Here is a 12,794-nt window from a genome sequence, read left to right as displayed (position 1 = left end):
AAATCAAAGCATATATGAGTTAGTGTCCCAAATATCATGTTTGGTGACAACATGAGATTCGATATTTGAATCATAGTGACATACAGTCCACTAGATTGACTCATGAATTTCTCCAAGATGCGCTTCAGTCCGCATTCATGAGAAGGTATACACAAAAGAATTCTTGTTCATTCTCACAATGTGTTTTCAAATGAAAACTATTAGCAGGAATGTCTTTAAAGCTCAATATGGTTCGATTGCCTCTCAATGCATAGAGGGTATCTGTGACATTGATTATGGTGCCATGAGGCATCAAGATTCAAGCTAAACCGCGTCCCTGAATGACCGGTATGATTCCATTATTATAGTCACAGAAGATTTACAAAGGCACAAAATCCAAAGATAGTTGCCGATTCCTTAGAATGTTATCTGCGAAACACTTAATGTCTCGATGAGACAGATCTACAAAATGGAGTAGATAAGAGAGTAAATAGTTCCACTTGAACCATTTAGAAGGATTGAACGAAGATACAAAAAGCTGCAATCCCGAGAGTGCATAAAAATTTCCGCGCAGAATGACCTTTGCGCACTAAAACAGCCATAACTTCTTCGCTAAAATAGATATGGACGAACCGCGAAATGTTCTGAAAACTAGACTCGTAGAGCTTTCCAATAATATAAAACTCACTTTCTGGTTCGTCCGGAGCTGTTCACAAAGCTCAAACGAAGTTGACTGTCTAGAAAGGACAGATTGCTGTTTTTCGCAGAATTGGCATGTGCGAAGCTGTGAAGCTTGCAGGTGGCGTGTGGGCTTTTGCCTTAGCCAAAAATGACGTGTGTGATCAAAGCCAAGTCGTTTCGGTCGTTCTAAGGTCGTAAACTCCATGACTAGTTAGCAAAAGCTTTCTGACATGAACATAAACTAACTCAGAGGACCTAGAGGATTCGATCATGATGATAATTTTCCGGTTTTGATAAGTCTTCAACGTCTTTTGCAAGACGGCAATTGGTTTAATAGCGTAGGGGGATCCAAAATCAAAAGCTTTCGGTAACTCCAAGTCAGTATGACCAGGCATGTCTGTGGAGGGTTGGTAGTGCGAGGCATACTTGAAACCACTATCTCCTTAATTTTGGACAATTCTAAGACATCACACTGAGCTTGGATGAGCCTAGTTGAACAATTGATGATGGAAAATCCGCCATAGGGTAGAAGATTTAACCGGAAACACGTTAGCGATCCTTCTTGAGGATGCAAGGCCGTGCGTCATCTTCACTTGGAAGAGACCAAAACGGCACAATCTAACCATGTAGATTGTAAATATGCCATGCTTCTAAGGACGATGTAAAAATGTACATCTTGTTTGTAAATTAATACGAACCATAAGAGGAGAATAGTTTCATAACTTCGAAAAAATTCTCAAGGCATTCATTATTGCCAATGTGAGTACATCGAGGTCACAAATAGACGAATGACATCGATACAACGCCTTAGTACATATAGCTTGGAACAAAATCAATGTTTAGCCGATGACGTCAAAGTCATGGGTAGCTAGAGCAGGATCCGAATCTTTGAAATTCGCGATCATGTGGATGACGTTCTTGTCCTCATATTGATTTTCTGTACCTTTTTATATGCATTCACAATTTGAAGGAGCTTGACAATCTTGAACCAGTGATCCAAAAATCCACAACGGTTGCATTGTCATGAGCTGACGTGAGTAGTTTTGACAAATATAATTGGTGTCTAGACCGGGAGTGTCGCCATTAGGGCCGACGGCACCTCCCCCTTTTTTTTAGACATCGACACGGTGTTTTCTACCGTTGCCATGACCCATATTGTTGTCCTCACATTAGAGGATAATCCAAATACGTTTATCGCATTTGCTTATATACAATTGTCTTTTGCAATTATAAGATCAAAATCAAGTCTCGTTGGTAATTCCAAACCAACTTGGAGGACCTAGAGAACTTGATGATGATCGAATCCGTTAAAGATTATGGATCATGATGGCACAAAAGATCATCGACAATATGTAGTCAATTAAGGTGGTGAGCAATCCACTTGACTAATAACTTAACAAGTAGAGTTATATGAACGTTTCAAGAAACGCTCCATGAGTGTATTCCACATTACTTTGTGATCATTACTTTTTGCACAGATTGCCATTGAAGGCTTTTGTCGATGTGGCGCGTCAAAGACTTTGAGGGCATAAGATGTGAAATCTCGGCATCTAGGCTTATTAGCCTAGGGGTCAAAACATGTGGTTTAGTTATTTCCAACGAAAGGTTCCACAGATACCAAGCGAAGATTCGCCTTCGGCATCGAGTACGTCAAAACTCAAAGGAGCAGAATGTTACATTGCTCTTGCATACAAAACCAAGCTGTTATAAGACTCGATAGAGGTCACAAATAATGCTTTTAATGGTTTGTCCTTCGGATTGATCATACACAATCCGGAAAAGCCGCGAATTGATCAAACACAATTCAGAAAAGGCCTCGGATTGATCAAACACAATCCGGTGATAGGTTGGGGTTGATCATACATAACCCGGACAAGGAAACAAGAGTGATCAAACACACTCTTGACCCGCGAATAAAATTCCGAGATTTTTGGTACCTGCAAAAACACCGACCAAACATAAAATGGAGTAGAAGAAGGGGAGAAAACACTTTATCTCCCCTGAGGTTATTGAACTTGGAAGAGTTTTAGGGTTGTAAAATAAACATACCGTAAACACTTGGATGCTTGATCGGATGAAAAGAAAGCAGCGGAGTGGACGGCCGGGAAGCGGCGGCGGCGGCGGCGACGGCGGCCGAGGTAGGGACGAGAACGTTCGGTTTTGGTTTTTAGGGTTTGAAAAAAACAATGGTGGGCTATTAGTTCTAGGGTTAGAACAAAGTGCATGATAACGTGATGAAATATAAAATGTATAGACAAAGAGATAACAAGAGAATCATCATCTTATTCATTGATAGGAGCCCTTTATATAGGGAATTACACAATACCAATATGGTAAAGATATGAATACATAGATCTAGTCTAACTACATATCCTATTGGTATAAGGCTAAGACACATATAAAGAATATCTAGAAAGATACAGAATACCCTAGAACAAATCTCAAATTTTCATGATATACTCTTTTTTATTTTTTGACAAAAGTCACAAACTGTGTCGTATATCGGTTTGTTTACCCGCATACTAATTTGCACACAATGACGAACTGAAATCTGTGCGTTTAGCAGGACGTGGTGTTGACATGAACTAGTTAGACATAGGTTATTTACAGGGGAAGTGTGTTAAGACTCTCATCAAAATTATGCATTAGGTTAAGAACTAATAGAATGAAACCGACTGCTAGAGGCTAAGGCATGCTGTGTCATCAAAATTCTCTTGTTTTTTTTTTTTTTTTCCTTAGGGATTCACACGTAAAGTCAGTTCTATTTACTTTATGCACATCATTGACTTATATGCTAGTTTGTTCTCACGTTACATCACCTTAAATTCGTAGTGTGTGGGAAATTGGGAATGCAAAATGATCTGCAAGAAAGAAGAGAAATATTAACCTTTTACTTTAAGACTCTTTTACTTTCTTTTTCTTTCGAAAATTATGACTGTTTATCCTTTTACTTTTGCTTTGGATTGTGACTAATAATTACAAGTAAACTTCTGAAGTTGCAAAGTGGAGCTCAACCACTCGTTCAATTGGGTACGTAGTTTTGGGATATCAATTTTTTTTTTTTAGTGAAAACGACTATTAGACAAACAAGGACATAAGAGTTAATTAGCTTGCTACCAAAGAACAAGGACCATTCTGTCATTTTGCGCACGTTAGAAACGAGACACCGTCCGGATGAAGATATTAAATCGAAGGAGTTTTTGCTTCTTGAGAGGAAAAGAGGGTCTGGATTTGGCCTTGGTTGGACCACGGATTGGTGAGTCACTAGGTGTGCTCGTTCATTTTGATTGTCCATCGGTCTTTCTCGGCGTTCTATTGATGGTGGTCGCCCGTCCTACTCCTCTCGTCTCTTTCACCATAAAGGTGAATCAAGCATTAATGGAGTTTCTGCTTAATCATCATTTAGAACGTTGGTATATTGAGACACCGAAGATGTGAATTGTTAACTAAGAGCATCTCCAACAGTTTTCTTAAAATTTCTCTAAAATAGGGAAGCAAAAACTAAAATCTCTAAAAAAAATTATGATCAAAATCCAGCAGCTTCTCCATTTTGGAGATTGCAGCATTTAATATAACAATAAAATATAATATATCATCATTAATTATAACAAAAAATATTAAATATTTCATTGTAACAATAAACTACCCAATAAAATATTTTATTGTTGTCTTAAATTCGTTGGAGCACGTGAAGAATTTAATTTTGGGGAATGAAGACTTTGCTGCAAATTTGGGGAATGAAGGCTTCTTTTTCTTCTTCATCCCCATTTTGGAGAATATGATGGGGAAGCTGTTGGACCTAAAAATAGCTCTATATTCCCCAAAATGGAGAATTTCAAGAAAATGAGGAAGCTGTTGGAGATGCTCTAACAAAGTCATTTATCCCTCGCCTTGGGCGCACGAAGTTGAAGACGCTTCAAAACTCTTGGACACAAAGTAGTGGCAGTTAGGACTCAAACACTCAAAATGAGGTTCCGTACTAGATTGCTCGACCAGTTTTACCATAATAAGTAGTTTGTACTATGTAATATCAGTATCTGGTATAAACTTGTGCACAATCTTTAAGTTTTTTTATAACCATTTTGTAAGCAAAACAAATTTTTTTGCCATGATATAGAACACCTGAATTTTTATGGAATAAAACAATTTGAATGTTTGGCAGTAAAATGATGGATTTTGAAATGCTATTAAAAAGTTAGTACTATTTACAAAAGATCACTATAACATTTTTTACCGCTACAATTTATATGTCGAGTGATGTTTGTAAAACTTGATCACACAATAATAATCTCGCAAGTAAACCAAGAGAAACGAGAAACACATATGCGAGTTTTGACCACGCGTCTTCAAAGAAAATAAGTAGAGGGAACATGTAACGAATGTTTATATCTCTTCTATCTTACTCGTTGTCAATTCAATTAAAACACCTATTTTGTCGAACCATCAGTTCTTAAAGTGAAACTGTTAAAAAAACCGATTTTAGGTGGTCGATATCACCGGTGTTGTGACGTGGGAATATGCCACCCAAGTGACCCAACCAACACCGTCACTAAATTAATTTTTTATCTTTTTTTAAAAAAAACTTTTTATTAAATAACTCACATACCTTTACATATATATGTCGATAAGATTTGAACCGGTGACCTCAACATTGTTAGTTAATCTAATGAACTAATAAGGCCACACGGCTCACCGACGATCACTAAATGAATTTCCTCGTTCCAAACTTTGAAAATGGGTTGCCTTCAAAAAGTGTGTTCATGTCCATTGGGCCTCGAAACAGATCATAAAAGGTACTTGGACTCGCTCCCCAATAGTTCGAGCCCATTCTCGAGTCCAGTGAGCAAACTTTCAGGGTCGGGTTCCCAACGGTCCTTTTAGCAACGTGTCGATCATAACTAACAAAACCCGACCGGTGGCCACCTCCACGACTAGTTTCGATTCGGAGCCACCCGCCCACCTCACCTACTGGTCAGCCCTCTCTCACTGCCGCGTTTCACCTACGACTGTTAGCTTCTCTCTTCTCTCTCTCTCTCTCTCTCTCTCTCTCTCTCTCTCTCTCTAATCTCCCCAAACCCGATTAAAGCCCTAATTTCTCTCCATCTATCTATCTCTCCCCCAATTCCATCAAATATCTCTCTTGAGCGGTTGGGCCCGCCATGACCTCCGAGTCCAGCTCCGGCGACGAAGCCTCCGACCCGAAGCCCAACCCGATCACTAAGCCCCCGGAGGGCCAATTGTCCGCCCTCGCGTTATCCGACACCGACGGCCAGGAAAACGGCGTCGTATATGAAACGCCGCGCGGGAATGAGATCAAGAACGAAGAGGAGGCGGCCCTGACCAATTCGGCTCCGCCTGGTCCGGCCGAGGCGGAGGAATCGAGCGAGGGCGGAGGAGGAGGTGGTAGCGGTGGTGGTATTGTGTGGGCGAGGACCAATTCGGAGGTGGAGGTCGACGGGCCAGAGAGCCCTAGCAGCAGCGGATATGCTGGCGGCCGAGGGAGTAGTAGTGCCAGTAGTGATGGTTCAGGGATTGATGAGATTGCGGAAGTGAGGAATCATGGGGTTGTTGACGGTGTTTTGGAAGCGCAGACGCCGTGGGTCCCCGGAAAACGGCATGTTGATGAGGTATTGTGGTCTAGTAACTCCTTTATGTACTTACTTTGCATTTTCGTTGCGTAATGTATGTGAGAATTTGGTTGTTTTCGATGTATTGCTCTGGCATTGTGTTCATTAGTAGGATGAGGTGTTAACTTTAGAGCTTAGTTGTTGGTAGGACTTAGACTGAAACACCATTGGACATCGAGTGTCAAGTAAGATTTGATGGTCAGTTTCTTGTTAAGTGTAAGGATATGTGAAATTGGAGGAATACATTCCTATTTTAGGAAATGGTTGAATGTGGCTTTTATTTGGGAAGATACGCTAGGTGCTTAACCAATCTATCTTCCCAAATTGTAATCGATTACGCTGACTGCCACAGGTGTAAAACCAAAATGCACGGTTTATCTAAATAAACAGTGTTTCAAATTTATCAACACTAATAATAATACATGTATGTTTTGGTTTCAAATATCTACACATATTTTTGGAAATTAAGTGGAACCCATGATTACAGCTGGATGAGCTTTCACATCATGTCAGCAACCAGTGCAAAGTCTAGTATCTTGATGTCTTGTTGCAGTCAAAATGTTGTAATTGTGGACAGATGGAAGTACAAATTAGATGCCCACATAAGAAAGTGTAATCTAGAATGTAGGATTATATGGAACTCCGTAGGTATGCCTTTATTCATAATGGTAGCACATTAGAAATGTAGTATAACACTAGAGCTATAGACATAGGTTGAAATATACTGACCGATGTTTATTTCGTTGATTTGCATGTATATATGTGCTTGCGTAGGTATCTAGATGTTCCACAACATTTTCCTGTTGTAATATTAGTAATCTTTTGGTCCTAAATACTATGGTTGTATGGATCTTCATAGAGCTAAACAACTAAAATGTAAAGAAATCACATGAAGAAGAAGAAGTGAAAGGTTTTCTGCTTTTGGTAATGTAAGCATGTTTATAAGATAACAGTAACTGAATACTTAGTCATCAATTATTTGAGAAGTTGATTGGAACTGTCCCTAGTGGCCAGTGTCCTTAGTTTCTGTAAAAAGCTCATCCATGTCACTATAATTAAATGCCGATTGACATAGTTATTCTCAAGGGTAACTGCAACTTGATTTACAATTGAAGTGCAGGATGATGCTTCCATATCATGGAGAAAGAGGAAGAAGCACTTTTTCATACTAAGCAACTCTGGAAAACCAATATATTCTAGGTATGTCTTAAGACCTGTTGGCAAAAGAAGTGTAAAGTGTACGATAATAGTGTAACTTATGTACAGAATGGTGATATATGTATTCTCTTTCACCTATTTCAGACATGGAGATGAACATAAACTAGCAGGATTTTCAGCAACATTACAAGCCATAATTTCCTTTGTTGAGAATGGGTACATACCTTTCAATTTTGTAGATTATATCCATATGATATCTTCTTTTCTTCATTTATTTGTCCAGTCTTAGAGCTCAATTTGAATTGAAATTCTGTAGAGGATTTCCAGTGATTTTACTCGTTAATCTTTTTACAGTGAGGATCGTGTCAAAGTGGTTAGGGCTGGGAAGCATCAGGTCTGTTTTTTTTTTCCCCTACTTTGTGGTATTATCAGTTTGCTTTGTCAAGTTATGGCTACTTCCTTACTTGCACGATACTCTTCCGATAATTATGATCAGTCTAAAATTTAACTTACCATTATGTACTAAAATGTAACTTAGTTATTGAGATAGCTGTGAGTAATCTATGCTGACACCTTCTTAGGCAGAGTTTGAAGTCATGATGATGATGATGATGATGATGATGATGATATATATATGTGCTCAGTCCGATTATATATGACATGATGATATATGTGCCCTTTTATCAAATCTTGTGTGAATCTATATGTCAATACTTTTCTTGTGTTTTACACATTTCCAGTAAAAATTTTATCAGCCTCACAAAAAGTATTCTGGAGTATTAAAGGGCATGGAATATTTGTGTGTTCAGGTGGTTTTTCTTGTCAAGGGACCAATCTACCTAGTATGCATCAGCTGCACAGAAGAGCCTTATGAGTCTTTAAGAATGCAATTGGAACTTATTTACGGTCAGGTAGCATTGAATTCTCCCATCCCAAAATCATTATGGATTAACGTCTTCCATTTTTTGGTGTAGATAATTATTATAAATATCTTAATTTAGTAACTGCACTTCATTAATAAGTTATATATATCGATGCAGTTGCTGGTTATTCTTACGAAGTCAGTAAATAGATGTTTTGAGAAGAATCCAAAGTTTGATATGACACCTTTGCTGGGTGGAACGGATATTGTCTTCTCTTCCCTCATCCATTCTTTCAGCTGGTTTGTTTCTCTGCTCCCTCTGGCATCCCTAAATTAGGATATGGAAAGTTATCTTTGTATTGTTTTCATACCCCCTTGTGGTCCGATTTTTACAAGCAAACTATTGATTCCTCTATTGCTGATACTGATACATGGATAATCCAATTTACTGGGAGGGGGCAGCTTCACTGGTTGAATATTGGTCATTGACTCATTTCTGATTTGATTGTTCACTCTGAAGATTCAATGATATAATATAATATATTATTGAGAACATAGTTGCTAGCTTAAAATCTTCTATTCAAATACATAGTTTTCATGAGAGATAAGATAGTTCTATTTTGAAATTCAATATACATATTACTATGCACTTTATTTAATTGTGTCACTGCTGTATTCCAATTGTTCTTGTTGTTATATGCTTCTGAAATTCCTCGCTCATAGAAAGAAAAGATCGGACAGATCATGCTCATAATATTATACCTCATTTCACTGAATTCAGGAATCCTGCCACATTTCTTCACGCATACACTTGTCTTCCCCTTGCTTATGCGACAAGGCAAGCTGCTGGTGCAATATTGCAAGATGTTGCTGATTCTGGTGTTCTCTTTGCAATATTGATGTGCAGACACAAGGTTCGGCCATTCACCACCTTTCTGTTGTTAATACTTTGGACAGCACCTTTTCTTTAAGAGAAAGGTTTTTATAGGAAATGCATGGCACAACTTAAAAAATTAGAGCACTTTAACAACTGGAAGCTTGATTGCAGGTTATCAGTCTTGTTGGTGCCCAGAAAGCGTCTCTTTACCCTGATGACATGCTGCTACTATCCAACTTTGTTATGGCATCAGAATCATTTAGGTAAGTAGATTAAATTGGATGAGTTAGATCTTTTTCCTTAATGATAAAGTAGTATCACGTCATCCTTTTAGCAATAGCCAATACACTATCGGTGATGGCAACGAAGCTCCTTAGTTTCCAGTACATGTTCAAAAACTTTAAAGTACTGGACAGACTAGAAAGTAACTTGTATCATTCTTTTTGTTGCGATGGATTCAAGTAGTGGGCGATAATGATCGATAAATATATCCATGTCAAATAGTGGATTTAAAATTTGTGCCGTCTTTATGCAGGACGTCTGAATCTTTCTCACCAATTTGCTTGCCAAGATATAATCCCATGGCATTTTTGTATGCTTATGTCCATTATTTCGATGTGAGTGACACTGTCATAACTTTTCCTCTGTGAATTAAATTTGCCTACTTCTATACCTAGTTTCATGTATATCTGTTTTTTATATCTTTTATACTAGTTATTATGATCTGAGACGTACTTGCTTGTGGCAGGCTGACACATACTTAATGTTGCTTACCACTAGTTCAGAAGCCTTCTATCATCTCAAAGATTGCAGGTATACTAACTTTTGACTAGTAATTGCTATTGGTCAGCTGTCTCTCGCTTTACTAATATATGTTAATGCTGTAGGGTGCTTCATGTGGAAACTTTCATAAATCCTATGTCCTAGCAGATGTTTACTAATTCTCACCTCCCTCCCTATATATCTTTGTTTGTGACCTTGTAGAATTCGCATTGAAATGGTCCTTTTGAAGTCGAGTGTTCTCAGTGAAATTCAGAGATCCATGCTAGATGGTGGGATGCGTGTTGAGGAGTTGCCTCTTGATCCTTTACCTCGATCTGGATCTTTTTCTCCTCATTTGGGTCATCACACACTTCCAACAGATTCTCCAGACAGGTTCAGGGAACCGTATGATGGCGTAGGTGGTCCTGCTGGACTCTGGCATTTTGTATATCGTAGTATCTTTTTGGATCAGTACGTGTCTTCCGAGTTCTCAGCACCAATAAGTAGTCCTCGTCAGCAGAAAAGGTGACAAAGCTGAACTTTACATTGCTTGGACATAAGATTTGATCTCCCGCAATGAAGTCACTTGTCAATCTATCTGTCCTGTTTGGCTAATTAGTTTTTCTTGTTGTAGATTGTATAGAGCTTATCAGAAGCTTTACTCTTCCATGCACGAAAGAGGAATTGGGCCTCACAAAACCCAGTTTAGAAGAGATGAAAATTATGGTAAGTTTTAGTTCATTCTTCATCATTAGTGGATACGTTGATGTACTAGAATATTGTTTCATTGGATGCACTTTCATTTTAGATCTAAAAAATTATCGGTCTAGGATTGATTATATCAGACTTGAATATTGATGTTGGTTTGGCAAATGACAAGCATCTAGTAAAACTCTACAGTTGATGTCTTCAAAGCTAGTGATTTTGAACCTAGCCATTTTGTGTTTTGAGGCATCAACTGTGAAGTATAATACTCATACCGATAACCCTCCTAGATTAGTCAAGCTGTGTCCCTCCTTTGGTACTCTTTCCCCATTGCGAGTTGGGATTGGGATCACATATTTGTTATTTATTTAGATGCCGTATGATGATGTTGTTATTTATGTTTACATGCTCGACGAGGCCTTCCTGATGATTTATACAATCATATTTTCTCAGTTCTACTCTGCTGGGTCACCCAGGATTTTGAGCTTTATGCAGCATTTGATCCACTTGCTGACAAGGTAGTTTTTTTTACAATTTCTTGTTTCTTTACCTTGTTCAACTATGCAATACTTGTCCATCTGCACTTTTGCCAAAAGGGATAAAAAGGACAGATTTGACTTTTTTTTTTTTGCTTCTGTGGTCAATTTGTTTGGTTTTATTGTTAAATAGTTTCGTTTGTGGGTTTGTGCATGTAAAGTGCTATATAGCCTTTTTTTAGTGTATGTTGCTTCCATGTTGGGTGAATTGAAAGATGTGTCTGAGCAAACCCAGCTCTTCTATCCAAGTATCATTTTGCTTTTTTCCACCTCACCAAACTAAGCATAGCATTAGGGATGTATTAAGGAGAATTGTGTTTCGCTTACAAGGCTTATTACTTGTGGAACTGTTGGGGACTTGGGGGAAATGCAATGTTTGCTGTTTTTGGTTAGCTTAACTTCTACTTTCAAGAGATGTTGAATTCAATCATCAATGTGGTAGGAACTATTATTGAGCAAAGATTTGAGAGAGCAAGTGTACTGTTGGGTGTGAATTATAACTGGTTCAGAAGAATCACAGTTTTATCTTGTTATTAGGGTTTAAAATCTGATTCTTGTTAGCTGAAGATAAAAGGCAGAATACTGGAGCATGTCTCAAACCAAACCAACTCTTCTCACATAAACTAAATAGTAAATATATTGGGAGTTGATTAGATCATCAGGCTAATGCAGCCTTGAGCTTAAATCAAGTTAGCAGGACAGCAAATGGCTTAAAGGTTAATATCATAGAAGTTAAACAGGATACCGTGCCACTGCTTTGAGATTGGGAAAATGAATGTGAAGAAGCTAATGCAGCCTTGAGCTTAAATCAAGTTAGCAGGACAGCAAATGGCTTAAAGGTTAATATCATAGAAGTTAAACAGGATACCGTGCCACTGCTTTGAGATTGGGAAAATGAATGTGAAGAAACCGAATGATGGGCTACCTCAGAAAACTAGAAAACTGATTCTGAATATGCCCAACATTCTGAATTGTACCCCTTATAGCATCAGCATCGGTTTTCTGTTAATTCATTTCATCGGAAGAATATCAATTTGTTTGTCAAGCGACTAGGTAGAAAAGGTTCAGGAATAGATTTTGTTCTTACGCAACTTTCTTTCAACTTTAATCATCAATTTCTCAAGAAACAGGTTATGGCTAGTCTGTATTTTTCCTTAGATGCACAATTGTTCTACTGATAGCATTCTCATCTTGTATTGTTGTCGTTTTTCAGGCATTAGCAATAAAAACTTGCAACCGTGTTTGTCAGTGGGTAAAAGATGTGGAAAACGAGATTTTTTTGCTGGGTGCAAGCCCCTTTTCATGGTGATACCCCTCTTTATATTGTGTAACACCGCATGTACCATAGTTTTGCTTATTTAATAAGATTCGAGTAGTTGTTTCTCTTTTTTCACTCTTAGAATTAGTATGAGATGGTTCTTATATTTTGCCAATCTGTTGCTTCAGCTTAAAAAAGTTTGCATCTGTCAACAAATGTAAAAGCAATTAAAGAAAAAAGAGCTATAGATTATACTTTGTTCTTCCACGGAAGTGATGACTTACAAGAAACAGTGCCAACATGTCTGTTGGGTGTTTGAAGAGGCATTTTTAAGACCTCTCTCTCTCTC

The 12,794-nt window shown here is 38.1% G+C and overlaps 1 protein-coding gene across 1 annotated transcript; it reads left to right on the top strand.

The window, feature by feature from the left end:
* The first annotated feature begins 5,819 nt into the window (after nucleotides 1-5,819).
* LOC101297993 (vacuolar fusion protein MON1 homolog A-like) lies at nucleotides 5,820-12,732 on the top strand. Its single transcript, XM_004293004.1, has 14 exons — nucleotides 5,820-6,287; nucleotides 7,408-7,487; nucleotides 7,590-7,661; nucleotides 7,800-7,839; nucleotides 8,255-8,356; nucleotides 8,486-8,607; nucleotides 9,089-9,221; nucleotides 9,356-9,447; nucleotides 9,720-9,801; nucleotides 9,933-9,997; nucleotides 10,169-10,471; nucleotides 10,581-10,672; nucleotides 11,105-11,169; nucleotides 12,401-12,732. The coding sequence occupies exons 1-14, from the start codon at nucleotides 5,820-5,822 to the stop codon at nucleotides 12,494-12,496; spliced, it is 1,812 nt and encodes a 603-aa protein (XP_004293052.1). The 3' UTR covers nucleotides 12,497-12,732.
* Nucleotides 12,733-12,794: the final 62 nt, after the last annotated feature.

This window comes from Fragaria vesca, linkage group LG2 (genome assembly GCF_000184155.1).
Source record: "Fragaria vesca subsp. vesca linkage group LG2, FraVesHawaii_1.0, whole genome shotgun sequence".
NCBI lineage: Eukaryota > Viridiplantae > Streptophyta > Magnoliopsida > Rosales > Rosaceae > Fragaria > Fragaria vesca.
Note: the sequence above shows the minus strand (reverse complement) of the source record. Positions and strands in the feature narration are given on the sequence as shown.

Coding starts and splice junctions, on each gene's coding strand:
- LOC101297993 (XM_004293004.1), top strand. CDS start 5,820: ATGACCTCCGAGTCCAGCTCCGGCGACGAAGCCTCCGACCCGAAGCCC. Junction 7,488..7,589: donor GGAAAACCAATATATTCTAG/GTATGTCTTAAG, acceptor CACCTATTTCAG/ACATGGAGATGAACATAAAC. Junction 9,802..9,932: donor CTTATGTCCATTATTTCGAT/GTGAGTGACACT, acceptor TGCTTGTGGCAG/GCTGACACATACTTAATGTT.